Here is a 27,032-nt window from a genome sequence, read left to right on the forward strand (position 1 = left end):
TCTCAGCCCCAAACCTTTCTCGGCCACCGTAGAGAGGCACAGAACGGAACCGGAGCACTCCCAACCCGCCCCTCCCTCCGCCGGCGCGCGCCAAGTCACAGCGTCTGATTGGCGCGTTTCGCCTCCTAGCCCCGCCCCTCCTGCCCCGCGCCCCTCCCTCCGCGCCGCGAGGGTTTCGTGAGGATCTCCCAGTTGGTTCCACATTTCTCCTAACACCTTCATTTCGCTTTCGCTAAGCGCGAGAGCGTGGCCCGGCCCTAGTTACACCCTAAAGCCCTAAAATAAGGGGGCTTAGGGTCTGGAGATCGAAGAAAAAGGGGGGTCTAGTCTGGAGAATGACAAGAAAAAGTTGAGGCAGCAGGGAAGAGGGACAGGAATCTCCACTTCCCAATGGTGGGGGCTGGGACTGAGGGGTGATGGAGCCAAAGGTTTTCCCGTCTGAAAAATAAGGAATGTGCTGAATGATTCTCAAGATCCCTTCCAACTCGAAATCAAGCGATACTCCGGGAGGTATTCTGTGGTCGTCTTTTGAGTCAGAATATCCTAGAACATTGTCAAGCTGGGGCTAAGGGCAGGGGATTGAAAAATCGAGCCGGGAGGACACTTGATGCCACCTATAGTAGGAGAACAAGGCTGGGAGATTCCATCAACTTTCTTTTAGACATCGTGTCACAGGGCCACAATTTCTGTAGAGCCTCTACCTCCCTCTTTTTGTCTATGACTCCCCTTCTCCTCCCTCTCCCCCGCCAGCACTTACTTTTTGCTCTCTGCAGGCTGGCCCCTCCTTCAGGCTATTTTAATTAACTGCTCAGTGGTTACTTAAGTCTGCAAACCTCTGCTCTAAGGAATTAGATCTCAAAGATCATATCCAGGAAGCAGGGCTGAAGGAAAAGGGACCAACTGTCTCCATAAGCCAGGGATGGAAACCAAAGAAGAGCCGAAGAGCCAGGAAAACCATCAAAACCAGTACTGATGTTTACTGAGGTGTCAGGGTACAGCAACACCACAAAGGAGCACAGCCTGAGGATTGAAGAACACAGAGGCAGCATCTAAGGGTTTCTTAGAGACGCAGCCTTGGTCTCCGGGCCAGGAGAAAGACAGTGGGTGATCTGGTGCTCACAAGGACTTCAAGAAGTTCCTGTATTTGTCCAGGAAAGAGGCAGCCAGAGTAGTCAGCTCTTGTCGAAGTTCCTGCAGGGCCCTGTCCTGTTCTTGCTGCTCCCCCACCATCTGCTGCCTGTAATAGTTGATGTAGAAGTTCACCCAGTCATTTGCCACAGTCTCCATGGCTTCTTCAGAGATGACAGGATCAGAGAAGACCTGGAAGCAGGGTGGGGATGGGGCAGGATTTGGCAAGGGAGATGGTGCTCAGCAACGTGACTCAGGAATAACCACAAACTCTGACATCGTCTTTTCTCCCATTTGTATTCCCTATCTCTAGTTGTTGTCATCAATGCCACCATCACCCTCCTGGCTCCAAATTTTCTCCCTTCTTTATCCTCACCCACCTCCCAACACCCCAGGCTTGCCCTTAAAACAGAGCAGCAGGCTTACCTGCTGATTGAGCAGAGTCTTAAATTCCTTTATTCCTGCAGAAATGAGATCCTTGTTGGTCTGAAGAAGAGCCATCTGCATGGTTAGAAAAAGAGATGGAATTTAAGTATCCTTTTCCCCCACCCCAGGGTATTTCCTTCAGTTCCCTCACTCCTCTTTAGGATCCCTGGGGGCCTGCAGGGCCACCTCTCCTCCACCATCTTTCCAACCCTGCCCTGCTCTGAGATCATGTTTCTCCCAGGTTGGCTCACCTTCAGGTCCAATGGTGCTATGTGTGTCTCACCCACACTTCTTAAGGTCTGGATGTCCTTTTGTGACAAGCTAGATGTAGACAAGGAGTCAAATATCAGCCAAAGAGGGAAACACCCTGCATTTAGATCCTGAGAGAGGGTGATAGCTCAACCAGGGGAGTGGAAGGAGGGCGAGGCTTCCCTGTAATTAGAAAGATAGCAAGGCTAAGAAAACAGATAAGTGGGGAGACCCAGAAAACCAGACCAGGGACAGATCCTTGCCCTCTGCCCCACATCTCAGAAATCAGGCTCCAAATGCTAACAAAACTAATAGTCACTGATCCCCTGTTACATGACACACACTTTTAAAATCATCCCAACAAGTGATGGCAATTATTCTCCTAATTCATAGATGATATATTAAGAGCAGCTTATGTTATACTTCTCATTTGTGCCAGGCATTGTTTTAAGTGTGTATTAAGGTATTTATCCTTATAAAAAATTCTATTAGGCAGGTACTAATAATAGTCACATTTTGCAGCTGAGCCTTCTGGAAGATGGGGAGACTGGCCTCTACCAGGCTGAATTCTGCAAGAATGGAGACACATTTGCCTTTTTCTCTACCATATCCTCAGGCACTCAACAAAGCAGAAATGCTCTTTTTCTTCTTTTTAAGTATCTTCCTAATGTTATCCATTTTTAATAGATTTTTTCAAATTTCAAAATCACCCTATTCTAATTGAAATAAGTGAAACATTACAAAAATGCACACTGAAAAAGTTGATCCTTTTTGTTTCCTCCCCCGACAAAGTAACCAGCATTAAAAATAAACTTTCCTGCCACATCTTTCTTCATTCAAAATCCAACATTTCTAGGCACCTATACACTCATACTTTTCTTTTTTTAACATATTTTTATTGAAGTATAGCTTACAATGCTGTGAATACACTCATAGTTTGTTGATTTGTTTTTTAAGTTTATAGCATTTTCTTAATTAACCTTAATTAATTTACAACAAAATTAACTTCGTTTTGGTGTACAATGTACCATGTATGGATTTTAATACATAGATTCATGTAACTGCTATCAGGATACAGAACATTTCCATCGCTCCAAAAACTCCTTAAAGCTACCCCTTTGTATTCACTCCCACTCCCATCCCCAAACCCTGCCAACCACTGATCTGTTCCTCATCACTGCAGTCCTATGATGGAATCATATAGTAGGTAACCTTTGAGACTGGCTTCTTTTGCTCAGAATAATGCCCTTATGCTCCATTCACATTGTTGCAAGTAGCGGTAAGTTGTTCCTTCCCACTGCTAAGTGTGCATCATATGGATACACTGCAGTTTGTTTATTCATTCACCCACTGAAGGATACCTGGATTGTTTGCAGTTATTGGCAAGTATGACTAGCGCTGCTATAAATGTTTGTGTAAGGATTTTTGTGTGAACATGTTTTCATTTATTTAGGGTAGGAAGTATTTGTTACCACTAGGAGAAATAATTGCAATACAACTTGACAAAGAACATGTATACGGAATTTAAAACAAACTCTTACAGTTCGATAATAAGACAACCCAGTTTTTTTCTGGCTCCAGAAAGCAGATGCTAAGGGCTAAGTAAGTGCTACAGTGAACAAGGGTTGCCATGGTCTCTGAGCAGGGAACAGTCAACGTGGACAATGATGATCAGTAAAGCCGCGAGGGTTGGTAAGTAGCATGACTGTATATCTCAGTTCACCCAGGACAGCTCCAGGCTGTTATTTCAATGTGATTATTAATGGTGCCTCCTTTAACTCTCAAAAATCCTGATTTGGACAATACATTATATGATAGTGCTGATCATGAGGGCCCTTGACCTGCCTTATATGGAACAAAGAACCTGACATTTGAATACTTGACACTGACTCCATATATCAGTCAACACTTAAACAGCATGTACTATGTGCCAAATGTAGTTTAAGAGCTTTACATACAGGACTCATTTAATCTTCATCCCAAGCCTATGTGGTAGGTACTAGCATTATTCCCATTTTACACATGAAGAAACTGAAGGACAGAATGATGACAAATTTGCCCAAGATCTCACAGATACTTAGTGATAGAACCTGCATTCAAACTAAGGCCCTCTGATGGAATTCATTCATGGACGTTGGCCTCAATTCAGTACACCCACAGAAGCTAATATTTTATACACACACACACACACACAAACACACACACACACACACACACACACATATATTTAATTTTGAGTTTTCCATTAGAGTGAAAAATTGAAGGGACACAAAAAATTTAATGCCCTGGGTCTATATCAGCCTCAGAGACTCTGTATAAGTCTTAGATAAGGCGAGGTGGGGTAGAAGAGCATCCCAGGCTGAGGTCCATGAGGAAGGTGATAGTTTGTAAGAGTCAGAAGTTTCAAGCAGGGAGTCAAACTGGAGGGGGGGGGCCTCCAAGAATGCTAGGCTAAGGAACCAGGATATTGAATTTCCTGATAAAAAGAGGATGCTTTTTGGCAAATTTCTACTTTGAAGTCAGTACATTGCACTGGATAGGAAGGAGAAAGGGAGAGAGGGAAAGAGAAAAAGAGGTGAGGTGGGAGGGAGTGAAACGCTGCCTTTAGACTTTCTCCCTGATTTCGTAGAACTTCTCCCCCAATAAACACACAAGAGCTTGCCTATTTCTCCTGTTTTCTGACACTTTTAACTGAAATCCCCTGATTTTCTCATTCCTCAGATGTTCTTAGGATCCCTTCAAAAATAATACTCTTCCAGCTGGGGAGGGCTGAAAGACAAAAAATTTCTAGTGGAGGGCCAGAGATACCCAGAAGGAAAACAAAATCAAAACAAACAAATGAAAAAAAAAAAAACCCACAACCAAAAAGAGAAGCTTAACAGGGCCTCAGGGATCTCCTGGTCCATTGTGCATGCATGCATTCATTCATGAATATCTTTTACGTACCTACTATGTGTTGGGTACTCGGGATAGAATAGGAGTAAAATATAGTTTCTGGCCTCACAACAAAGAAGGCACCTGAGACCCAGAGAGGGACACTGACTTGCCTAAAGCCACACAGCTTAAAATTCTGGGGCTACACGGGGGGTCTCAACACAACGATTCCCTAGGGACGCCCTCCTCCCTTCTCCCCATAATTGGAAGTCGCGGGTTACCGCAATGCAGGTACTTCCAGGGCCTGGTGGGCCAAAATGCTACCCAGAACCAGGGCGGAACCAGCCCTGGGAGGTCGAGGCCGGGGCGGGAGGTGGGAGAGGAACGATCCAGTTCTTGGACTGGCCGACGGCCCTTTCGCGAAGGAAGATTGCCCCTCTGCAGCCGCCGTAGGGGAGTCGGACTCGCAGTCCCGCCACGTTTCTCATCGCGCGGAACTGAAGGGAGGGATCGGGGATGGCTGACGTCGCGAGGCGTGAGGCCCCACTGTGCTCCGAGCAGTTCGGCTCCGGGGCGGCCCGGGGTTGCCGCCCCGCCGCCGATGGGAGCCTCCAGTGGGAGGCCTGGGGGCGGCGCTGGTGGGGGTTCTCCGGGGCCTTCACAGGGAAACCCGGAGGACGAGATGGGGGCGGAGGGGTGGCTCCCGGGACGGCCTCCCCACCTCTGTCCCCGCTCCTGGCCGTGTTTCTGCCGCAGGGCTTCCCCGATAGCGTCAGCCCGGACTATCTGCCCTACCAGCTGTGGGATTCCGTGCAGGTCAGCCCGGCCGACGGGGAAAGGGGGCGACATGAAGCCGGGGGCCGGGGAGATAGTGTGCGCCGCCTCTCCCTCCCCACATACAGACTGGGGATCCAGTGCCGAGCTGTGACACGTCCCAGGCCACACACCAAGGAGAGCTGATAATAGATCTCCATACTCCTGTGCCCACGCCTGATCCCACTTCTTTTCTTCTCCAGGCCTTTGCTTCCAGCCTCTCGGGCTCCCTGGCCACCCACGCCGTCTTGCTGGGCATAGGGGTAGGCAACGCAAAAGCCTCAGTTTCAGCTGCCACGGCCACCTGGCTTGTGAAAGGTGAGCTGGTTTCCTGGAGTCTCACCTGTCGCTCCTCTCAGCCCTACTATCTCTCTGGCTTCCTCTTTTTTTACTCCGACTGAGAAGCCCGGCTCCTTTCCGCCTCTATCAGTCTTTTGGCATCTAGCTCTGGGCTGTGATGAGTATATTTATGCATTCCACTAGATCCAGGAGCCAAGTTTCCCCAGGTCCTAGAATAGTGTGCCTTGTACCTTGTTAAACAAAATTCAACTGAGTAATTTTAAAGATTTCTATTGGCTTTACTCAGCGATTGATTAGTCACCCCCGGCTGGAATGACCTCACCCCCCTCCCACCCCCTGCCCCGCAGTTGCACTCTGTTCCCTGTACTTACTGTTCAGTGTCTCTTAATCATCTGAAGCCCTGATCTGTAAGTTAACCGTCCCCTCCCCTTTACTCCTAATCTATGGAGGACTGCCCAAGAGTTCCGTTATTGAATAAAACTGCCAGCTGCCTGGGGTGTAGGAAATCAGTTAATTCCAGACAAAAACAATTTTGTAATAGGTCGTGAGTGGCAGAGAGGAGGTTCTGGGAAGGGTGAAAGGCATTTTTAGATCCTCTGGGATACTGGATGATGTTATAAATAATAACTATAGTAACTACCTGTTGAATGTGTACAACTTTTTGAAAACTCACTAATGGGAAAAAAAGATAGTTTTGTACCATGCCACCTAGAGAGTGAAGTAGAGAAGAAAAGGGCAACTGTTCCACATCAGGAGGGCCCATGGCGCTCTCTGCTGTCTTTCACTACTGTTCCCATTGGGGATTTAAATCAGACCCAGGCTAAGGCTCATACTGCTCCTAGCATCAGCCTGGCCACATCTCTAGTGAGTCTCCCTGGATCTTTTGGAGACTCTGGAGGCTCCTGCTTATACCCTCCCCATTAAGACAAGCAAACTGTGTAAATGTGAGTCACCTCTGGATTCTGAGAGTGCAGATCAGTGGAGAAGTGGTGGTGATCTGTGACTCTTGTCCTGGTTGTCTCTTCTTTTAATAATAATAGTTCACTAGACAGTACTTCTTATGTGCTGGTCTTTAAATGTATTGACCCAGTCTTCACAGTAGCTGTGAGATAGGTATTGTCATTATCTTCATTTTATAGATGGGGAAACTGAAGCACAGAAAAGTCACTTGCCCAGAGTCACAGCCAGCAAGTGGTAAGGCATGGATTTGAACTCAAGACGTTTAGTTCTAGAGTTCATTTTCATGGCCCACATTGGGCTCAATTTGGAATTTTTCCCTTGCTCTCCTGTTGGCTGTTTGGAATGAGGTAGGAGCTTGGGTCAGTAGTTTCACATCATTCCTAGCACTTTAATCTTATCACCAACACATTGCCTATATATGGCTTCAGCTCAGGCAAGTTATTAAGGAAAAAACAAGACCATTTTAAGAAGTGAAAAAATATCCACTTCCTTTAGAGCCTGTTGTTGATATTAAAAGAAGCCCCCTTAGTTAGAAAGGATATTACAAACTTATTTCCACCAAACATGGGAAATCTATGCAAAGCTTTATATAAGAAACTCCCTTGGTTTCAGATATACAAATGTTAGCCACTATATATAAAAATTGATTTTAAAAAAGTTTTTGCTGTGTAGCACAGGAAACTATATTCAGTATCTTGTAATAACCTTTAATGAAAAAGAATATGAAAACAAATATATGAATGTATATGCATGACTGAGACATTGTGCTGTACACCAGAAATTGACATGTTGTAACTGACAGTACTTTACACACACAAAATAAAAACTCCCTTGGAGTTTTTTGATGTGGTTACTTTTAGTTATAGATCTCTTAATGGAACATGCTGTTAACTGTTATAACTAGCAATAGTAATACTACTAGCAGCCAGTATTTTGGCAGCATACTAATCTGTGCAGCAGCCATAGTAGGTAGATGCCATTATGAATACCTTTTTCAGAGGGGGAGGCTGAGGCACAGAGAAGTTTAGTAATTTACCTAAGGTCACATAAGGCCAGGATTTGGACCCAGATGGACTGACTCCTGTGTCCTACTCTTAACCACCACACTCTTTTGCCAGTTAGCATTTTAGAGTGGAGCCAGGTACAATTTGTGGACAACTGATCCCTTACTAGGACTCAAAGAGTTTTTAGGTCTTACAGCTCAGCTAATTGTAAGTGAGGCAAAAAGGAGCAGGTGGAAATGAAGTTTCCTAGTCGACTGGACAATGTTGACTTTCAGATGATAGGGAGGCTGTGTGTCCTGACTGCATCCTAGTGCCAACTTCCAGGTTCTGACAAAAGCCCTGAAGACTGCCTCCAATGAAAAACAAAGCAGTCACCCTTTCTGCCAAGTGGTCCCTGTATGGAGGACATACACACTGATTGGGGAAGAGTGTGCAGTCAGAGGGAAGAAAATAGAGTCTGGCTCTGTCAACCAATAAAAGTAATCTGAGCCACGTTCAGAGTCACCAAGATGATCCAGTACAAGAATCTTGAACAATAAAATTTTTGTGTCAAATAAGAACTACTTAAAAGGAAAAGGGTAGGTGAGTAAGAGAGGGAGGAGGCTTCTGGAGCCACGCTGGGAAGTGTTGCATCAGGGACAGATGGGACAAAAGTACAGAAGCAGAGCAGGCCAGAGGGGGACTGTGTTGTCTACATGCCTCCGAATGAGGAAGCCGCTGCTCAGCCCCAGCCGATTGTAGCGGTGAGAGGAGGCAGGCCCCGTGTTACCATGTCTTCAGGTTCTTCTAGGAAAGCTATAAATCCAGATTTTCTGGTAAAATGTCCCATTTTTGTACACCTGTCTTCTCTGAGCTTTAGTTGCTTCATCTGTGAAAGGGAATGATCCCTCTCAAGCTCATAGGGTCATTGGGAAGATTGAAAGGCGGGGGCATTTCAGGTGTCCACTGGAGTGCTTAGCGGTCTCCTTCAAATCCGAGGTTGGGTAAAGATGTCTAGATAGAAGGCATCGAGGCCGAAGGATGGCGGTTGTGGCAAGGGAGGATGAGAAGAACGTTTCCAATGAATGGGGAAGGTTTGCCTGTGTCACCACCTTTGTATATTGTGGGAAGTTCCGATCCCTCTTGCCCACAACCTTGTTCTCCTTGCCTCCCATACTTAAGGGTCCCTGCCCTCAAGCTCAAACAGGTTAGGGGTCCTCTGCCCACTGTATCTGTCCTTTCCAGTGCCCAGTGTATGAAGCCTTCCCAGTTTGAGTCTATAACAGTCCTTTGGGATCCCCCTGCTGGGCTTAACAAGTACTACTCTCAGCATAAGGTATGGTCTGAATCGGGAGTTGGCAAACTTTCTGTAAGGGACCAGATGGCTTTGCAGGCTATGCAGTTTCAGTTGTGGCAACTTGGTTTTGCCACTGTGTTATGAAAAAAGCCATAGACATCTAAACGAAGGGGCACAGCTGTCTTCCAATAAAACTGTTTACAAAAGGGCATGGAAGCCCACAGATCACAGCTGACTGATCCTTGGTTGAAGTCAGTGTTTTTCATAGTGCTTGCTCTCTGCTTTTACACTGGCCTTTGAGCCTGGAACCGTGACTCTCTGGGTCTCTGTAGTGTCCCCCATACCTCATATAGTGCCTGGCACAGTAGGTAGCCGGTAAGCACTTGTTATGCAAATAAAGATCTAGTGGATTCCAGAGATTACTCTGAGTCTCCCCAGCCTGAGGAGGCCTCTCCCTCTGCCCCACACCCCCAGCTCTCTGTCACCAACCTGCAGTTCAAATCCTTTTTATTTGTTTGTGCTCTAATGACCACCTGGAAACCACTGCCCAACTTAAGAGCTAGACTATCAATGGTAACCTCTGAACTTTTCACACGGAATTTTCTGCTTTTTAAAAAAATACTTTTACTGTGTATGTGTATGTATATATATGTATGTGTGTGTGTGTATCCAAACACTATATTGTTTGTCTAAATACTATATTGTTTAGTTTTAGTTGTTTTTAGGGTTGTATGAAGAGTATGTTGTGCTGTATGTAGTCTTTATGACTTACTTTTTTATGCAAGATTGTAATACTAGGATTCATCCATGCTGATGTGAGCAGTTGTAGTCCCTTGGATTTCCACTGCTGTCTAATATGCCCCTGAGTAAAGGTACCAGAATTGATTTATGCACTTTCCTGTTGATGAGCATTTGCATTATTCCCAGTTTCTTACTGTTATTAACAATGCTGCAAACAACATTTCTGGCCCCTGTCTCTTGGTGTGCTTGGATACGTAGTTCTCTTGGGTACGTAGTGGGAAGCTGCTATGTCTGGGCACTTCTGATCCCATCACACAACTGCGTCTGTCTAGAACTTATGGGACCAGACTGAGCGCCCAAGATAAAAAAGCCATCTCAGGAGGTAGGATATAGCTCAGTGGTAGAGCATGTGCTTATCATGCACGAGGTCCTGGGTTCAATCCCCAGGACCTGCATCAAAATAAATAAACCTAATTACCTCTCCCTCCAAAAAAAAAAATAATTAAAATAAATGTTAAAAAAAAAAAAAAGTAAAAGCCATCTTGGTTCCAGGCTCTGCCAGGCCCCACAGCCCTCAAGGGTCTTGCTTGTTTCTTACTGATTCCTTGTCTCTCTTTCTCCCAGATTCAACTGGCATGCTGGGTCGCATCGTCTTTGCCTGGTGGATGGGGTGAGTTTGTCTTCCTGGTCAGGAGACTTCTGGCCATTGTCTCCAGACAGGAGTTATGTCTCTCTCAGCCCTGGCTGTATTGTCAGCTCCCTCAGCTCTCCCTCTTTCTTATCAGTATCTAGGGGAGGGGAGATTTAGCAGTTAACATCATCAGAGCTAAGGAGTCTTTAATGAGTAGTGTAGGTGGCCGGCCTAGGGTCACAGAGCAGGGAAGCCACAGAGACGTTACTGTGATGAGATCTGCCTTCAGGAGCGCTGATGTGCCCCTATGCTGCCCATGATGGAAAAACACAGACAGCCACAAGGCTCTGAGTGTCCTCTGCTGGCTTGTTAGAAACTTGAATGTGACAGTATTTAGCCCAAAAAGAATGACTTTATTCTAGAGGCTACTGTGGTGGCTTAGATACTTGGTTGGACTTTGCTAAGTTGAGTGGGGAGTGGCCTTGGGCAGGTCTTGGGGATCCCTGTCCCATGTGGGGCCCACGTCACCATTTGTCTCAAAGGGATGGAGAGTCTTGTGTTGCCTGCTTCCTCCTGGAGTCAGTGCTGGGCAACCTCAGGGGTGATTTAGCATCTGCCATCAATTGCAGTTGTGAGGGTCACTGAGATAGTTTTTGCAAAGTGCTTAGCACATAATAAGTGCTCAGTAAACACTAGCTGCAATTACCAGCTCTAACCGTGCCTCACAGGCTCTCCGTGTGTCGTCTCTAATCCTTATAACAACCTTGCAGAGTAGGAGTGAATGTGTACATTTTCCAGATGTGAAGCAGACAAAGTCCCACAGCTTGTAACTGGTGAGATGGGATTTGAACCTAAAGCCTGTACTCTTTCGTGGCATCAGGCAGAGCCCTAGACCAGGCCCATGTGTCCTAGTCCTGCCTGCGCCATATACTCGTTCCCTCGGGAGCTCCCCACGTACGTCCCGTGCCTCACCCAGGAAGGCTCCCTTTCCCTCTAGGACATTTCAAATCAAGGGTTAAGGCTAGTGCTGCAAATTCTGAGTTGGGTGGTGGGCTGCAGCATCTCCTGCCACTGGGATCTTGGAGAAGTGGTCTCCAGGGTTTGTGCTCAGGCTGGAGAGTCACTCAGCCTGGCACAGGAGGGGACATCCATGGTGTCGTGTAATAGAGATATCCTAGACCTGGATGTCAGAGCCTGGTTCTTTCTCTTGGCCTTCCCCGCCGGCCCTGACTCTCTGTGTTATCCAAGGGAGGTCATATCCCCTCTCTGGGCTGGTTATCTGTAATATGCAGGGTGTTTACATGTAGTGTTTACAAAATATTTGAATTTCTTGCTGGGTACCCTCTGTAAAGCAGGAGGAAGAAGAGGGGGGATGGCAGAGGAACCAAGGATGGCCTCTCTGCAGGGAGGGCCAGAGGGTGGGGAGCAGCCACAGACAGTTTTTCCTTTGGTACCTCATGGGTTAGTAAGGGGGAAATACTGAGTGGCCACTGAAGGGCCTCCAAGCTAACGGGGGCATTTCAGTCAGCATTGACAGGGTGTCGGGACAGATGTCTGGCTGGGGTGTGGGTTTTCCCGAGCCCTCCTAACCAAGGCCTTAGGATGGCCTGCAGTGCCCACAGGATATGCTTCCTGCTTAAATCCAAATTGCAAACCAACCTCTCCTCCCCAACAGGAGCAAAATGGACTGTAATGCCAAGCAGTGGAGGTGAGGAGGAGGGGCTGGAACCGAGGGGAGGGGAGACTTCAGTGATGAAGGTCTCTGACCTCTGACCTCTGATCCCTTCCCCCAGGCTTTTTGCTGACATCCTCAATGATGTAGCCATGTTCCTCGAGATTATGGCTCCCATATTCCCCATCTGTTTCACCATGACCATCTGCATCAGCAACCTGGCCAAGGTACTCACTACACCCAAGATACCTGCCTTGGTGGTGCTGGGTCTGGGCTCACTGGGGGCCCGCAGGTGAGCCCAGCCTGGGCCCTGTGTTCATTTCTAGAAGTGAAAAAGTTCAGCTCTTTCTTCTTGGACCCAACCATATTTTCTGATCCTCCTCTAGCCAGACAGCCTCCAGAGCCTGAGATGGTCAGTCTAAGGTGGTGTTTGGAGCCACGGGATTGGTGATGGAGCTGAGAGATAGAGGAGGTGGTCCGGTGTCAGCATCTTGGGACTGGCTACCTTTCATTCCTGCAGTGAAATATTTGTTGAGTGCCTCCTGTATGTTTGGCTCGGAATATGGACCACACATAATTAAGCAAATATTTATTGAATCATAGCTAGAGGTATTCCAGATGAGAAGTGTAGGAGGCTGTAGGAGGATTCAGCAGGGAATCTGGCCTGATCAGGGGATGCAGGAAGGTCTCCCCTGGGGCTGGGTCCTGAGGAATAAGTTGCAGGTGCAGGCTGGGCGTTCTGAGCAGAAAGAACAGTGTGGCTCAAGGTCCACTGGCAAGACAGACACAGACCGAAAAGCAAGGTTGGAGGGGAGCGGAGTGAACCCGAGCTCTTCTTCTCTGCCAGGCTGCTCACCCTCATGATTCCTTCAGGTCATCCTCATACAGATGAGGAAACAGAGTCTAGCAAGGTTCAGTAAAGAGGCGAGCCTGTCTTCACCACAGGGTCCAGTACCTAGCAGAGTGAAGACTCTTAAGAAGACCTGTCAGATCCATCTCAGAGGCCCATCCATCTGTTCAGAATCACTCCATGTTTCTCCTCAGGGCAGCAGTGACATTTGGGATACAGCAGATCTTTGTGGTGGAGGACACTGAGATTCCCTGGCCCAGGCACTAAATGCCCTGCACCCCTTCCCCTCCAGGGCAGGTAACCCCAGGGAAAATCACTGCTGTCGTTGTATACCCAGAATTGTGACCTCTGCCTGAATTTTGCACTAAATGCCACATCTGGGGCCTTAGTCTCTTTATCTGTCAAATAAGGGACTAGAACAGGGCCCTGAACTTCCCCCTCCCCACCCCCACCCCTCTCTAGAGTTCTAGTCTCAGTGACCAGCACCTCCATCCCCCAGGGACACTGGCCGGAAGCCTGGCTGTCATCCATGCCGTCACCTCCTCCCCACTCACCTGCCACCCTCAGCTAAACCTCCATTCAATTCTGTTATTTTCCCTCTTAAGTCTCTCCAGGCCTTTCATTCCTCCGTCCCTGTATCACCTGCTGGTTCCTTGTTGCTGAAAAAGCACATTTATTTGCAGAAAAGTCACATTTATTTCCTAGATCATCTCCCTGCATCTGTTCTTAGCCTCTTCAGTCCTCATAATACTTTTAAGAGTGGAAATCAAATCAGGTCACTTCCCTGCTCTTGGTGTAAAGACCTTAACAAGACTTCCAAGGTTCTATGTGATCAGGTCCCCACCCATCACTCCAGCCTCATTTTGTACCACAGTTCTCTTACCTTCAAACAAATTCTGCCTATGTAATAACTAGTTTATTTATCATCTAGTGATTTATGAGCTTTGTGAGGGCAGGTTGTATCTGAATTCTACCACACAGCACCTAAGTCTGTATCTGACATCTAAAAGAGATTTGCTAAATATGAATGAAGGTGACAGTGGCCCTTCAATGAACTTTCAATCTCTGAGGGAGAGATCCAGGTGCCCTGGGAGGTCAGGGCCACTGGTGTGGGTTTTGAACTGGCCTGGAAGTCTCGGCTAAGCCTTGACTAGGGCAGGAAGAGTGGAGTTAGTTCCAGACATGCAGAATGTAAGCATGAAGTTGGAAACCAGAGTGGGCCTGGGAGCTCAGCAAGGGGAAGGTTGCAGCCAAAGCAGAAGTTGGAGGCTGGGGAAGTTCTGGGCTGAGAATTGTCTTTGGGCCTTCACCTTGGGGAAGGAAATTGACTTTCCTTGGGGCTGGGCCCACGGGGTGGTGTGGCAAGCAGACCTTTAGTTCTCTCCTGGGAATAGACAGAGGAGGAAGGCCTAGTGGAAGTGCGGGGTGAGAGCAACGCACCGAGGATAGCATTCAGAGTTTCGCTGTGGGGTGGCCTGAGGCCTGGTTTTTCTCCAGCTGGTTCGAGCCATTTATTTGGCTCACCCACAGAAACACCTGTGTTGCCACCCAGTGCACTGAGGCTTTCCCGCTCCCCTTTCCCCACCCAGTGCATTGTGAGTGTGGCTGGCGGGGCCACTCGGGCCGCGCTGACCATGCATCAGGCCCAGAGAAACAACATGGCCGACGTGTCAGCCAAGGATGGCAGCCAGGTGAGCAGCCGGAAGTGGAGGGACGGTGTGGGGAGCATGGGGTGGGGAGGGATATCAGGCCAGGTCATGATTTGGGAGTGAAGAGAAGCACCTGAGTGCTCCTGGGGGTAGGGGTGGGAGACACGCAGGAGAACTGTGGGTGCTCCTTGCTCTGCCTCTTAGGATGGGTAGTCAGGTGTAAGGGCATGGACTCTGGTGGCAATAAGTCCAAATTGATTATCTCAGCACTTGCCCACTGCCCATGTGGCCAAGAGCGAGCCCTTGCCCTGGACCTCACCCTCTCTAGGCCAGAGCCCCACCCTGGGAGGTGGATGTTCTGATCACCTGAGGCCCCATGTGTCATAGCACTTGGCAAGTCAAAGAGTGCTCAGCGTGTGAGGTGGCTGGGGTCACTGGCCAGAGGCCTCCACTTGGCAGTTCAGCAAGCCCCTCCAGCCCAGCCCCTCACCTGATCAAAGGAGCCTGGACTGGGGATGGGGACACCCCTGAGGCCGAACCCTACAGGTATTAGATCCCCCCATACCCCTGTGCTAAGTGCTTGTGGGAACCATTTAATTCTTAAACCAAGCCTATGAGGTAGATATTGTTATCACCTCCATTTTATAGATGGGGAAAGTGAGACCCAGGGAGGTCAGAAATGTGACATGGTTTTCTTTGACACTGAAGCAATTCAGCCACCTCTGTTCCATCCAGTCCTGCTTTCTGGCCTTCTCTTATATTGTTTTGTTAAATAGAACTTCATTGAAAAAAAGTTAAGACTAACTCCTTTCAATAATAACACAAGTGAATATTTATCAAGCATTAACTATGTGCCAAGTATCTCATTTGTATGAACTCACTAAATCCTTGCAGTGGTACTGTACGGGAAGCGTTCATCATGGCCACTACAGATGAGGGAAGAAGGCAGAGTGGTTCAGTCCTTGGGTACTCTTGGGCACGTCCCTGCTCTCAGGAGGTGGTCGGACAAGTTCTTCCCCATCATCCCTTCCACAGGTTGTTAGGGAAGAGAAATAAGTAACACCCAGGCCCTGCTTTTAGGATCTCCCAGCTCCAGGCCTGCTGTCTCTCACCTGCTCACTTTCTAACCTGCAGCCCCCACCCCACCCCCAGGCTGTATTGTCCAAGGCGTCAGGGCTTCCTCAGCTCCCGGAGGCAGTAACATCACTGGGACAACCCCGGACGTGTGCTCAGGCCCCTGCTTTCTGCTGATGTGGCTGCTGGGAATGACTGTTCACACCCAGGGGAGAGGAGGTCCCTCTGCTCCTGAGCTCCCACGGCCCTTGATCCCCAGTTTACTGTCACACCCACAGCCTTTATTTCCAGCTGTCCCCACCTCCCGTTGCCAGGGCAGCTGGGTAAGAAGAGCTCTTGAGTCTTAGGCCCCACTCTGTGCCAGGACTGATTCTCCCGGGACCCCCATAGTCAGGGACACCAGTCTAGATGCCTCTGTCATGATGAGTTGGGGGTGGTGGCCAGGGGTCTTTCCCCTAGGGTAAGCTCAGTCAGGCCATCTCGGGCCACCAGAGGGGTCATCACATTGATTCCCAAGGGAAGTTTGGATCTTGTGCTTTTCTTCCTGGGTGGTTCCTTGACCCGTTTGAGACCAAGGGGCTGAGGGGATTGGCCATTTTAAAGACCAAATAAAGTAGTTCTACTCTGTGGAAATTTACTTGCCTGAGTGTAGAGCTACTCAAGCAACTCTTGCAAAACAAAGAAGATATGTTCCAAGGGCATTCCAAGGTCATTGCACTCTGGGAGAGAAGCAGCTGGTATCTTAAATGACACCAAAAACATTAAAAATTTACTCGGCACCCTTATCAATGTATGGAGCCCTCTGGGGCGGGGAGAAATTTGGAGAAAGGCACTCAAGGACATTCAGTCTGGCCTGGAGGGAAGCCCTCCAGCTCCCAACCCCTCTGCCATTTTTTAGGAGACGCTGGTAAGCCTGGCAGGGCTCCTGGTCAGCCTCTTGATGCTTCCCCTGGTGTCTGATTGCCCCTGGTAAGCCGCGGTCTGGGGCAGGGAGGAGGTGCCCCCTGGGCCTCTGCTCCTGTTGAGCATCTCACTCTCTTTTCCCAGCTTAAGCCTCGGTTGTTTCTTCTTCCTCACTGCCCTCCACATCTATGCCAACTACCGGGCCGTCCGTGCCCTTGTCATAGAGACCCTGAATGAGGGCCGGCTCTGGCTGGTCCTGAAGCACTTCCTTCAGAGGGGAGAGGTACTTGGCCCCACAACAGCCAATCAGATGGAGCCGCTGTGGACAGGTGACCCAACCCCTTGGTCTCAAGCTTCCTGTGGCTCCTAGTCTCTCCCCTGCCTGGGCATCCTGACTCCAGCTTCCCACAGGTTTCTGGCCGTCTCTGTCTCTGTCCCTGGGGGTCCCCCTACACCGCTTGACCTCCAGGTGAGTGGCCCAGTGTCTCCTACCCATCACTACTGCCACCCCTACTCCCCACACATGCTCCCGATTCTGATCATACACTAGCCTCCCCTGGCCAAGCCCTAGCATTCTGGTTCTTTATTTCCACTGAACAGACTTCGGGGTCAGTGTGGGTGCCTGACGGCCGCAGGGTGTATAACATAGACTAGATACAAGGGATATATTTGTTGGATGCAGGAAAAAAGGAGGGATTGATGGTGGGGCTGGGTCACAGCTGAGGGATGGTCAGAAGGAGGTGCAGGACAGATGAAGTGTGGACAGTTAGGGTTAACAGGTGGCTGTGCAGTTGACTGGATGTTCACGCCTGCCTTCATTTTCTCCTCCTCCACTGCACACTCTTCTTCCCTTCAGTGTCTTTGAGCTGCAGCAGCTGGTTGAGGGGCACCGAGAACCTTACCTGCTTCGCTGGGACCAGTCACGAAGTGAGTTCATTGTGTTCTCCCAGCTTTAGACTCACCTTCCTGGGGTCAGCCTCTCATCCCTCCAACTCCAGGGCCCCTACCTGCTGTCCTGAAGGGGGCTCTAGACTAAGATCAGATGCATTCAAATTATAGCTGCATGCCCCAGTGAGATTCACTTTACCACTCTGTAAAATGGAGCTAACAATACCTGCCTTATCTGCCGTGTTTTTATGAGGATCCAATAAGGTGATTGTGTAAAAGCACTTTTTACATTGCAGCACACACAAATCAGGTTATGACCTTTGGTTATCCCTGAAGAACCACTTTCCTCTCCCATCTGGGGTCACCTCTCAAGGAAGCAAGTACTGAAGTTTACTAGTCTGCTGGTTGTGTGTTAAAAGGTTAAAGCCATTAATGACATGCAAGGGGGGAGGGTGTAGCTCAAGTGGTAGAGTGCATGCTTAGCATACACAAGGTCCTGGGTTCAATCCCCAGTAACCCCCTCCAAAACTAAATATGCAAACTTAATTACCTCCCCCCCAAAAAATAAAAAATTAAAGGCATGCAAAATAAACCCACCTCAGGGAGCTGCTCTGAAGCTGTATTTGGGAATTGGGTATTTCAGCTTGGCAAGAGCACTGGAAGCAACAGGAGATGAAGTTGGAAAGAAAAAAGACGAAAGATGGCCTTCTGTGCCAGGCCAGGGCCTTTGGGGCAGACAGAGGTGAAGCAAGCTCGTAGGGTTAGGGTTAGGATTACAGAGTATTTGGGGAGGTGGGCCTTCCCTGGTACCAGTCTGTCCCTGGGTCTCTCCAGACCAGGTACAGGTTGTCCTGAGCCAGATGGCAGGCCCTGAGACTGTTCTAAGGGCTGCCACTCACGGGCTGGTGCTTGGAGCCCTGCGGGAAGATGGACCCCTCCCATGGGAGCTGGAGGAACTGAGGAACCGAGCACGGGCAGGTAGGTGACCATCTCACAATCTAGGCTGCTTCTGACTCAAAGAGGAAGCACTCTGTTCAACTTGGAGAACCTGAGTGTCTGGTTCTGCACCCACTCCAGGTCCTGAGAAAGAGAGCTGGGTCATTGTCAAGGAGACGCACCAAGTGTTAGACAAGCTATTCCCAAAGTTCTTGAAAGGTAACATCCTTCTGCTTCATGGCTCCTTGGCCTCTGAGGCCTTCTCCCCTCGCCTGTTCCCCTCCCCACCCCTCTACCTGGCTTTCCCTGTCTGCAGGATGGGGAGCTTAGGATGGTGTCTGAGGCACCGTCAGTGCCGACAGTCTGTGTGATCCCAGTTGGCACTGGAGAACGGGGCGGAGCGAGGCTCACAAATCACTGAAGGTGCTTTCATCTAGCACCTACTTCATTCCAGCCCTTTTCCATGTGCTGCTCGGTGAGTTCTGGCTGCAACCAGGTGAGGTTTTAGCCTCATTTTGTGCCAGAGATCACCCAGCAGAGGCAAGGGGAGCCCAAGCAGCGCACAGAGTGTGCACCCAGCCTGTGCTGCTCCCTGTCCCGCCCCCAGGGTCAGCCAGGGTCTCCTCCCCAGCAGCACCGTGTGACCTCTCCCCAGGACTGCAGGATGCGGGCTGGAAGACTGAGAAACACCAGCTAGAGGTGGATGAGTGGAGGGCCACATGGCTCCCGTGCCCAGAAAAGAAGGTCTTGTGAGCAGCCCCAGCCTGAGGCCCAGTCTCAGGACAGGAGCCTGGAGCAAGGACACTTGGGCCACAGCAGGACATGGAAAAGATGGTTTTATTTTTACTTATGGGAAGTGCTGTGACCGGTCAGCCAGGACCTCACAGGAAGTGACTGCCTGTCAGATGGACTGGGCCCTAGGCAGAGACAAGGCAGAGAGAAGGGGTACCGGGGCCTTCCCCCACCGCTCTCCTGCCCCAGGCCCTTCTCACCACTGCATGCTCCCCACCCCTACTCATTGTGAGGCTGAGCACTGCCCTGGCTGTGGCTCGCGGTGTCCAGCACGGTTGGCCTCAGGCATAAAAGCCCCAGAGGAACGTGGCCACGGCCATCATGAGCAGGGCATTGAGGTTGACGACACGGGCCCAACTTGGGTCCTCACTGATGTCCTCCAGCCGCTTGGTTGCTGCAGCCATCTCCTCCTGGGTGGGGGGTGGGGGACTGCCTGCCCCACCCCTGCTCATTCCACAGAACCAGAGCAGGCACTGGCGGAGCAGGCCCGGCTTTGGGGATGGGGCCTCTGGGAGAAATTGAGGCCTGACAGTTAGTCTGAGGAAACTTCCCAGCTCCCTCACCCAGACACCCGGGGCAGTGCCTTACCCTCCATCTCCACTGCGTGTTCAGGACACCCATTCTGTACTGGGGGTGAGGCTGGACCTTCTAGCTCATCAGCATCCAGGTCCTCCCGCTCCTCCTTGCTGTGCCGAAGACTAAAAACCAGGCGGTGGAGCTGGGGAAGGGTGGGAGCAGGCACTGAGTGGCAGTGCCATCCCCCACCCCAGATCTTGATGTCTGTTGTCCACTCTGGCCCTCCCTAACCTGCCTGTGTCCAGCCCGCACACCCAGCCCAGGCTCACTCCAGGCTGATCTTCCATGGCTGCCCTTTGCCTTCAGACTAAACCCAGACTCTTCAGCTGGGCATTTAAAGCTCTGGGCCTTGCTGGCCCCTCTGCTTCATCACCCCAAGTCCCCTGTCTACACTCACAGTGGTAGTGCTTTAGACTCCACTCTTACAATCTCGATTGCATGGTGTCCTTCCTGGGGGAATTTGCTCAGAGGGTTTCCTTCTGCTGCCTTACCCCTTCTCCACCAGTGGAATCCTGCCCATCCTTCCGGGCCCAGCTCTCTGTCCTGCCCCCCAGTCGGCTCTGCCCTGGAACACCTGCCTTACAGCAGCGCAAGACCAAAGTGGGCTTTCAGGATGGCACTCTGTCCCTCTCTGCCACCAATCAGGTCCTGTGTTTTTAGTCCCAAAGGCCATGCCAAGACTCTGGGGGCCTTAGCCTCCCCCAAAATCTTCAAGCCACCTCCAAACCACCTCAAATAAATGTCATTTAAATAAAAACATTGCTTTGTGCTTGCTTTGCAAATGAAGCTTCAAACTGGACTCCCAGCCTGTTCTCACCAACCCTCGGTATAGAATTCAGGTCCCCCCTGCTGAGTGTTCCCAGAAGCAGGACAGACAGTGTGAGGGTGGGGAGGGCTGCACTGGCCAATGTTTGGTGCCTGTCCAGAGGCCGGCACTTACATGCTTGCGCGGGATGGGTGGTGTGCACAGCGAGACCACAAGGGTGAGGAGGCCGGAGCAGACGAAGAGCACGATGGCGAAGTAGAGGTAGTGCACGCGGCAGAGGAGCGCTGGGCACGCTGAGGGTCGCACGCAGCTGCCAGAGCCAAAGGAGAACTCGGGAACAAGGCGTGCCAGACCCATCAGCAGGCCCCCAATCAGTCCCCAGAAGGCGCCCTGTTGGGGGAGAGAGTGGGTCAGCCTCCTCGTGTGTCCAAGTCCTGCCCCGAGCTCACAGCATAAACAGGTGCTCACCTTCTCATTGACGCGGGGCACGAAGAGCGCCAGCACGAAGACGGCCGACACCGGCGGCGCCAGGTAGCTGGAGACCGACTGGATATAATCAAAGAGCTGCCCACCCTGCGCCGCCTGCACCACGGGGAGCCAGGCCACCGACACGGCCACGATAAACACCACCCAGAGCCTGTGATGGGTGGCCATCAGGAGGTTTCACTCAGGACCCCGGCTCCCCTTGTCCCCTACTTGGTGCTCCTAACCCCCACCCAGGGCTGACTCATGGGGGAAGAGATGGAAAACCCTGGCCCACCGTCCTACTAAGAGCAGCTCGCCGTCGCCCGCGTGGGGCCGCAGGCGCGTGTAGATGTCCATGGTGAACAGCGTGCTGCTACTGTTAAAGATTGAGGCCAGCGAGGACATGAGCGCGGCCAGCATGACCGCCAGCATGAGGCCGCGCAGACCTGCAAGCCGATGGGAACCGTGAGTCTGGGGCACTAGGGGGTCCCCGGAAGGTTCCCGGCTGGGCAAGGGGTGACGCCTCCCATTGGCGCCTACAGGCAGGGGACAACCCGGGTGCCTGCCCTCACCGTTGGGCATGAGCTTCACGACGAGCCGAGGGTAGGCGATGTTGGAACACCCCACCTCAGTGCCGCAAACGCGCTTACACACCTCGGGCACAACGCAGGCCACCTCATCTGCAGGAAAGAGGGCACGATGCGCCTAGGATGGGGACCTCGTCTGGAAATTTGGATCCCAGAAATGGGGACCGGGAATCCCAGTGGAGGAGGGATGGGACCCCTGATGTGAGGTGAAACTGGATGGCCCAAATCTTAGGCTGGTAACGGAAATGGGAGACAAGCATCTTGCACAAGAAAGGGGCTGGATAGGGCACAGGACTCTTGGTCGGGGCGGGGTTGTAGACGTTACCCGGGTAAAGAATGCGGCTGATCATGCCCGGCATGACCATGAGGAACATGGGCATCAGCTTCAAGTAGCCGCACAGGATGCAGCCAGCCTTGATGTGGGTCAGGTTTTTCCCAGCCAGGCAGCGCTGCACTATGACCTGCGACGACGGGCGTTCAACTATCTGCATCCAGTCCCGGATACCCCGCCCCTCCGGTGTTGCCTCAGCTGGCCTCTAATTCAGGCCCCGCCTCTGGCTCGGCGAAGCCATCTGTTCAGCTCCCAGCGCAGACCCCGCCTCTTGGATCTGGCTCCATCTGGTTTAACTCCTTCTGGCCAGCTTCCCGCCCCCTGGGACCACACTGTCCACCTAGTTCAGGCTCCACCCATCTCAGCTCCTCTCAGGGAGGTTCCGGTTCTGCCCTCGCCAGGCTGCCCGCCCAAGCCCTGACCCCGCACCTGGTCGCTGCACCAGTACCAACTTGAGACGATGGTAAGCCCCAGAAGCAGCGCGGGCCACGGCAGGTCCCCCGTCACAGGATCCCGGAGCAGGTGGTAGGAGTCGGGCCGGGGTCGAAAGCAGGAGCTGGAGATGTTGCCCACCGCCGGATCCTCGGACACCGTCAGGGATGTCATTGCCCTCAGGTATTTGTCGAAAAGCCCCGAATACCCGCCCACCTCGTGGAAGGCTGTGAAGACAAGGCGTCAGGGGACCCGGCGCCCGCGACAAGGACCTCCCTAGGACCCAAATGACGCCGATGCGTCAGGTTGAGAGCTCTGCTACTCGCGACCTCCGCGCCCCTCCCCCATCGACTGAGCCCGTACCGTAACCCATGAGGACGAAGGCTCCCGCGAGAATGACGAAGGTCTGCACGGTATCCGTGTACATCAGTGCTGCCAGCCCTCCTGCAATGGGTCAGTGGGGACAGCCCAGACTGACTGCCTCTAGTACATACAGTGTCTCTGTGCGAGCTGGAAAAATGTTCCCTTTCCTGGAGGGCAAATTTCAAAACGATAGCCCATTCTCTGGGCTCATGCACACCTGCATCAGGAGGCAGGGCTTGGTGAGCACAGGATGGCTGAGTTTTAGACTCCACTGATGCCAAGTGCCCTTGGCCAGGAGCCCAAGCGCAGGACCTCCACTATCCGCCCTCCTCTAAGCCCGTTTTCTCATCTGTGTAATAGGAGGAGGTGATTCTCTAAGGCCCAATTCTCAGTTCCATCCCATGCAGGGCCGGACCCTCAAGCTGACCTTGGCACCAGGCCCCACCCACGTTGGTCCAGCATCAGGCCCCAGGCCCCATCCCGGGATCCTTGGACCAGCACTGGGTTTAGTGAGTTATCCTGGAGTGCGGCCAAGTCCTCTCTCCCCTCCCAGGTGTTCAAGAAGGGTAAGAGCTGTTAAACCTTCCTTTTTGCCCAGGCCCAGGAGGAGCTCAGAGTCTGAACTTCCAATGCAAATCCAAGGAACGTGGAGAGAGAGGGGGAGTTTGCTTTCCAAAGATCATCACATCACACTTAAGAACTGCTGCTGTTTGCTTTCCTCTGGGGACTCCTCTAAGACCCACCCACAAATCCACACTCCTAGCACGGCTAAGGGGCCCACTCCCTTCCCTAAGCCTCTGCCATGGCCACCTGTCACAGTGTAGATCATGGTGATCACCAACAGCGCAATGACGGAGGCATAGATGTTCCAGCCCAGAGCCTGTTGAATGAATACTGCCCCGGAGAACATGTCCACCTTGGAAGAAAAAGCGAGCATGCAAGTCAGGACCCAGGGGCCAGGGCAGGGACCCAGGTCTACCTCCTGTCTAGACCACAACACTACATGGCCACGCCTCAAAGGTTCCCTCATTTTTTGATGGCCTGGCCTTCCCAGATGCCTCCCGCTGAGGCCCTGTAAACCTATTCCTCCCAGGCCCTGCCTCTATGACACTTCTTACAGTTTGCTCCTTGGACCCGCCCCCTCTGGGCTTTCTGGACCTCCACTGGAAGGCCCCACCCTTCCCAGGATCCCGTCCCGCCTGACGCTCGTGCGCACCGAAATCTTGGTGAAGATGTACAGAAAAAGCGAAAGCACCGACAAGTAGAGACGGATACGATGGCCGCCGAAGCGCTTGCGCAGGTACTGCGGCATCGTAATGACGCCCGCGGTCAGGTACACCGGCGCGAAGAGCCAGCCAAGTAGCAGCACCACGAACAGCGCCTGCGAGCACAGCGCGACAGCTAAGAGTGACTCCCTGTCTGAGATTCTGCCATAAGCATGTCCTCACCCTTGATGGGTCTGAGGAACCTTCCCCTCTTGAACGTGCTACTCCAAAGTAAGGTCGCATGAAGGGTCCAGAGGACACAAATATGGAAGATGTCCCTGGGCCTTGGGCATTAGGGACAAGGTCTTGATATCTTGTAGGGCCCTTAAATAGAGCCCTTCTTGCCCTCCCAGGCCATGACCCTTGGCCAGTCCCTCCCAAGATGACTCCTATCCTCCCTGCCTCCCAGCGCCTGAATCCAAGCACAGACCACTCAGCCTGACCCCAGCCTCTGCCAGGAAAGACCCCCTCCCCTCTCCTCTCCACCCCTCCAAACCTGCTGTCCCTCAAGGCTCAGCTCAGAGGACTTCTCCTCCAGGAAGCCCTGAGGTGAAGCCCTGATCTCCCCATCTCTCTGAGGTGAGCCTCAGTCCCATAGCTGCATCTCCTGCCCTCTTCTGTAAGGGGCTTTAATTTGGCCCAGAAATCCTCACACGCCACAGCTTCCAAGAGCATCAGCACAAGCACTTCACGATCTTTAAGGCTGTTCACCTACTTCAGAGAGGAGTAACTCAAAGCCACAGAGCGTGGTGGCTGGTCCAAGCTCATATGACAACAGTGAGTCAGGAGCAGGACCTACCCCTGCCCTGAAAGCGGTCATCTCCTACATCCCTCTGCCTCCAAGCTCCATGTGTGAGCTTTACTCGAAGCTCAGCCCCCACCTCACAATTGAAGTCCTGCCTCCAGTTCCACATCCCTACCTCTTCTACCTGGAACCTCATGAGGTGTGACCCTTTGGGGGTTCCCAATGGGGGTGGGGGCCATTGGCACAAAGAGGGGCTCACATTCCATTCAAATCCAGCCACAGCCAGGCCGCTTGCTGCACCAGTCCCTGCTAGTCCCACAAAGTGGCCGCTGCCGATGTTGCTGGCAAAGAGAGAGGCCCCGACCTGGGCGACCAGAGGTGGAGATGAGCCAGGCTGCTTCTCTAGGCCTCCTCCCACTCCACAGCCCAGGCTTTCTCACCGGCCACCACACCATGCTTCGTCCTGCCAGGAAGTAGCCACCAACGGTGCCTCTGTTGGTTCTGCACATGGACTGGGGGAGAGGAGTGGGGAGAGACCTGGGTTTGGGGCCCATCTTTGGACCTCATTAGCCTCCTCAACACATTCCTCAGCCTTGTTTCAGGCTGAAGATTAACCAGAGTGCAGGTCCTCTTATGGTTCACACACCACCCCCACCTCCTCCAGCCTCTTCCCAGGCACCCAGACCCACCCTGGCCCTAACCTAACGTCCAACTCCCCAAGTGTGGCTGGGTTAGGTCTGACTTTCTTGGGGGCTTTGGATGAAGGTTTCTGGTCACTCAGCCATTATGTAGACAGGGGAACAGAGACCTCATTTAGAGTGCTGTCCCTGCTGAAAATCCACTGACCCCTTCAATTAGCTCAATCCAAAGGTGGGCAGACAAGGCATGAGTGTGGGCTGGGCTGCCCTGAGACTATTAAAGTCTTATTGCCTTTCCCCTCTGCCACCCCATTTCTCCCTCAAAGATCCAGGCATCCTTCCTCTACCACACATGGGGTGTCCCTGAGACTTTTCCCCTGGGTCCCAGAAGCAGGTCCCCAGCAGCAGTCCCCAATTTCTCACCCACAAGCCGACACCAATGACCAGCAGGAAATAAGCCGTAATGACCAGGATGTCAGCAAGGTTGTCAATTAGGGCCCTCTGGTCCCCCAGCCCTGGTGCTGAGCCTGCCTCTGTGTGTTCCTCCATTCTGCCCAGGATCTGCCCCTCAAGGCGCCAGCCCCTGGATTCCCCCCGGGGAGGGATTAATGGTTACCTCAGGGGCAGTGAGCCGACAAGTCCCCCTGGCCTTATCCCCCCTTCCCGGCTTTGTTTAGCTGAATCAGGCCACATCGAGGCCGAAGGCTGGTCCTGGGGAGCTGGACACTTTCAAGTTCAAGAACACTCCCCTTCCTGGGCCTTAGGCTCCACCCCTCCCCCAATGTCCCGGGATCAAAATCACTTCTTTCACCCACTAAAAATGCCTACCTTTCATCTTCCACCTAGGGAAACTGGCTGAGCCAACCCCCTGCTTCTGACTAATCCAGAGGGATCATTTTCAAACCCAAATCAGACACTGTCACTCCCCTGCTCAGAAACCCTCCATAGCTCCCCATCACACTCAGGAGGAAGCAGAAGTTCCTCAGCCTGATGTTTAAGGCCTTCCATGCCCTGACCCCTGCCCACCATTCCCCTCACTCATCCATACCAAACTTAGACTGGAATCACCTTTCCTCCCTGCTCCCTGGCCCTACGCAGCCCCTGAATTCTCATAGCCCCAAACTTTTATATAAGCTGCGCTGTCTGCTTAGAATGCCTCTCTGCCTCCCAAATGGCCAACTCCTACTCAGACTTTATTGCCCAGCCTCTTTAGGGAAGATAGCATCTCTTCATGAAAGACTTCTCTGACTTTTCTGATACAGTCTGAGCACATTTTGTGGTCCTTGTCTGGGTCCAGGTCAGTCTCCCCAATAGACCAGAGAATCCCCCAAAGCAGAAAACGATCTGATTCATCCCTGGAGTCCCATTGCTCAGCACAGGCTTGGATACAAGAAGGGGGGTGGTTTAAATATCTGTACCTTTGCCTTTCTAGAATTGACCAGACTTGGGTGTCTGATTGTAGTAATTGGGTTCTTGCCAGAGATGGGGGAACAGAAAACAATATTTTAGGGGACTATGATGAGTTAAGTTTAGGGAATGCTTTCATTTTGGTCCCTTCAAAAGCAGGCTCTAAGATGAGAATTGGGGTGTGAGGACTTTACTGGGGAGCTGATCCCAGTAAGGACTGTGTAGGGGTGGGGAAGAGACTAGGAATGGCAAAAAGCCTGTAAAGGGTGTGTTGATTAAAAGGTGACCACT

The 27,032-nt window shown here is 51.5% G+C and overlaps 3 protein-coding genes across 8 annotated transcripts; 1 reads left to right on the forward strand and 2 right to left on the reverse strand.

Moving 5' to 3' along the window:
* Positions 1-953: 953 nt before the first annotated feature.
* On the reverse strand, positions 954-6,305 carry AHSP (alpha hemoglobin stabilizing protein). Of its 4 annotated transcripts, none has more exons than XM_032460385.1 (4): positions 6,162-6,305; positions 1,806-1,875; positions 1,555-1,629; positions 954-1,320 (listed from the first exon to the last, which is right to left on the reverse strand). In XM_032460385.1, exons 3-4 carry the CDS (start codon positions 1,627-1,629, stop codon positions 1,117-1,119), a joined length of 279 nt encoding a protein of 92 aa, XP_032316276.1. In that variant the 5' UTR covers positions 1,806-1,875; positions 6,162-6,305; the 3' UTR covers positions 954-1,116. The 4 variants fall into 4 exon arrangements, with proteins under 4 accessions (XP_032316276.1, XP_032316277.1, XP_014412036.1 ...); XM_032460386.1 differs by lacking the exon at positions 6,162-6,305 and adding an exon at positions 5,834-6,040; XM_014556550.2 differs by lacking the exon at positions 6,162-6,305 and adding an exon at positions 4,959-5,142.
* RUSF1 (RUS family member 1) lies at positions 5,142-20,501 on the forward strand. 3 transcript variants are annotated; one of them, XM_032460376.1, is made up of 13 exons: positions 5,142-5,493; positions 5,694-5,808; positions 10,396-10,441; positions 12,078-12,110; positions 12,196-12,301; positions 14,514-14,615; positions 16,546-16,616; positions 16,695-16,879; positions 16,962-17,019; positions 17,407-17,477; positions 18,273-18,416; positions 18,516-18,593; positions 18,982-20,501. In XM_032460376.1, exons 1-13 carry the CDS (start codon positions 5,194-5,196, stop codon positions 19,125-19,127), a joined length of 1,455 nt encoding a protein of 484 aa, XP_032316267.1. In that variant the 5' UTR covers positions 5,142-5,193; the 3' UTR covers positions 19,128-20,501. The 3 variants fall into 3 exon arrangements, with proteins under 3 accessions (XP_032316267.1, XP_032316269.1, XP_032316268.1); XM_032460378.1 differs by lacking the exon at positions 18,982-20,501 and adding an exon at positions 18,691-18,975 and having other exon boundaries at positions 5,143-5,493; XM_032460377.1 differs by having other exon boundaries at positions 5,194-5,493; positions 19,030-20,501.
* On the reverse strand, positions 19,194-26,366 carry SLC5A2 (solute carrier family 5 member 2). Its single transcript, XM_006181475.3, has 14 exons — positions 25,758-26,366; positions 25,137-25,208; positions 24,956-25,060; positions 23,903-24,067; positions 23,497-23,602; positions 22,687-22,767; positions 22,321-22,550; positions 21,886-22,021; positions 21,546-21,653; positions 21,269-21,419; positions 20,977-21,145; positions 20,683-20,898; positions 19,755-19,884; positions 19,194-19,674 (listed from the first exon to the last, which is right to left on the reverse strand). The coding sequence occupies exons 1-14, from the start codon at positions 25,881-25,883 to the stop codon at positions 19,448-19,450; spliced, it is 2,022 nt and encodes a 673-aa protein (XP_006181537.1). The 5' UTR covers positions 25,884-26,366; the 3' UTR covers positions 19,194-19,447.
* Positions 26,367-27,032: the final 666 nt, after the last annotated feature.

This window comes from Camelus ferus, chromosome 18 (genome assembly GCF_009834535.1).
Source record: "Camelus ferus isolate YT-003-E chromosome 18, BCGSAC_Cfer_1.0, whole genome shotgun sequence".
In the NCBI taxonomy this organism is placed as follows: Eukaryota; Metazoa; Chordata; class Mammalia; order Artiodactyla; family Camelidae; genus Camelus; species Camelus ferus.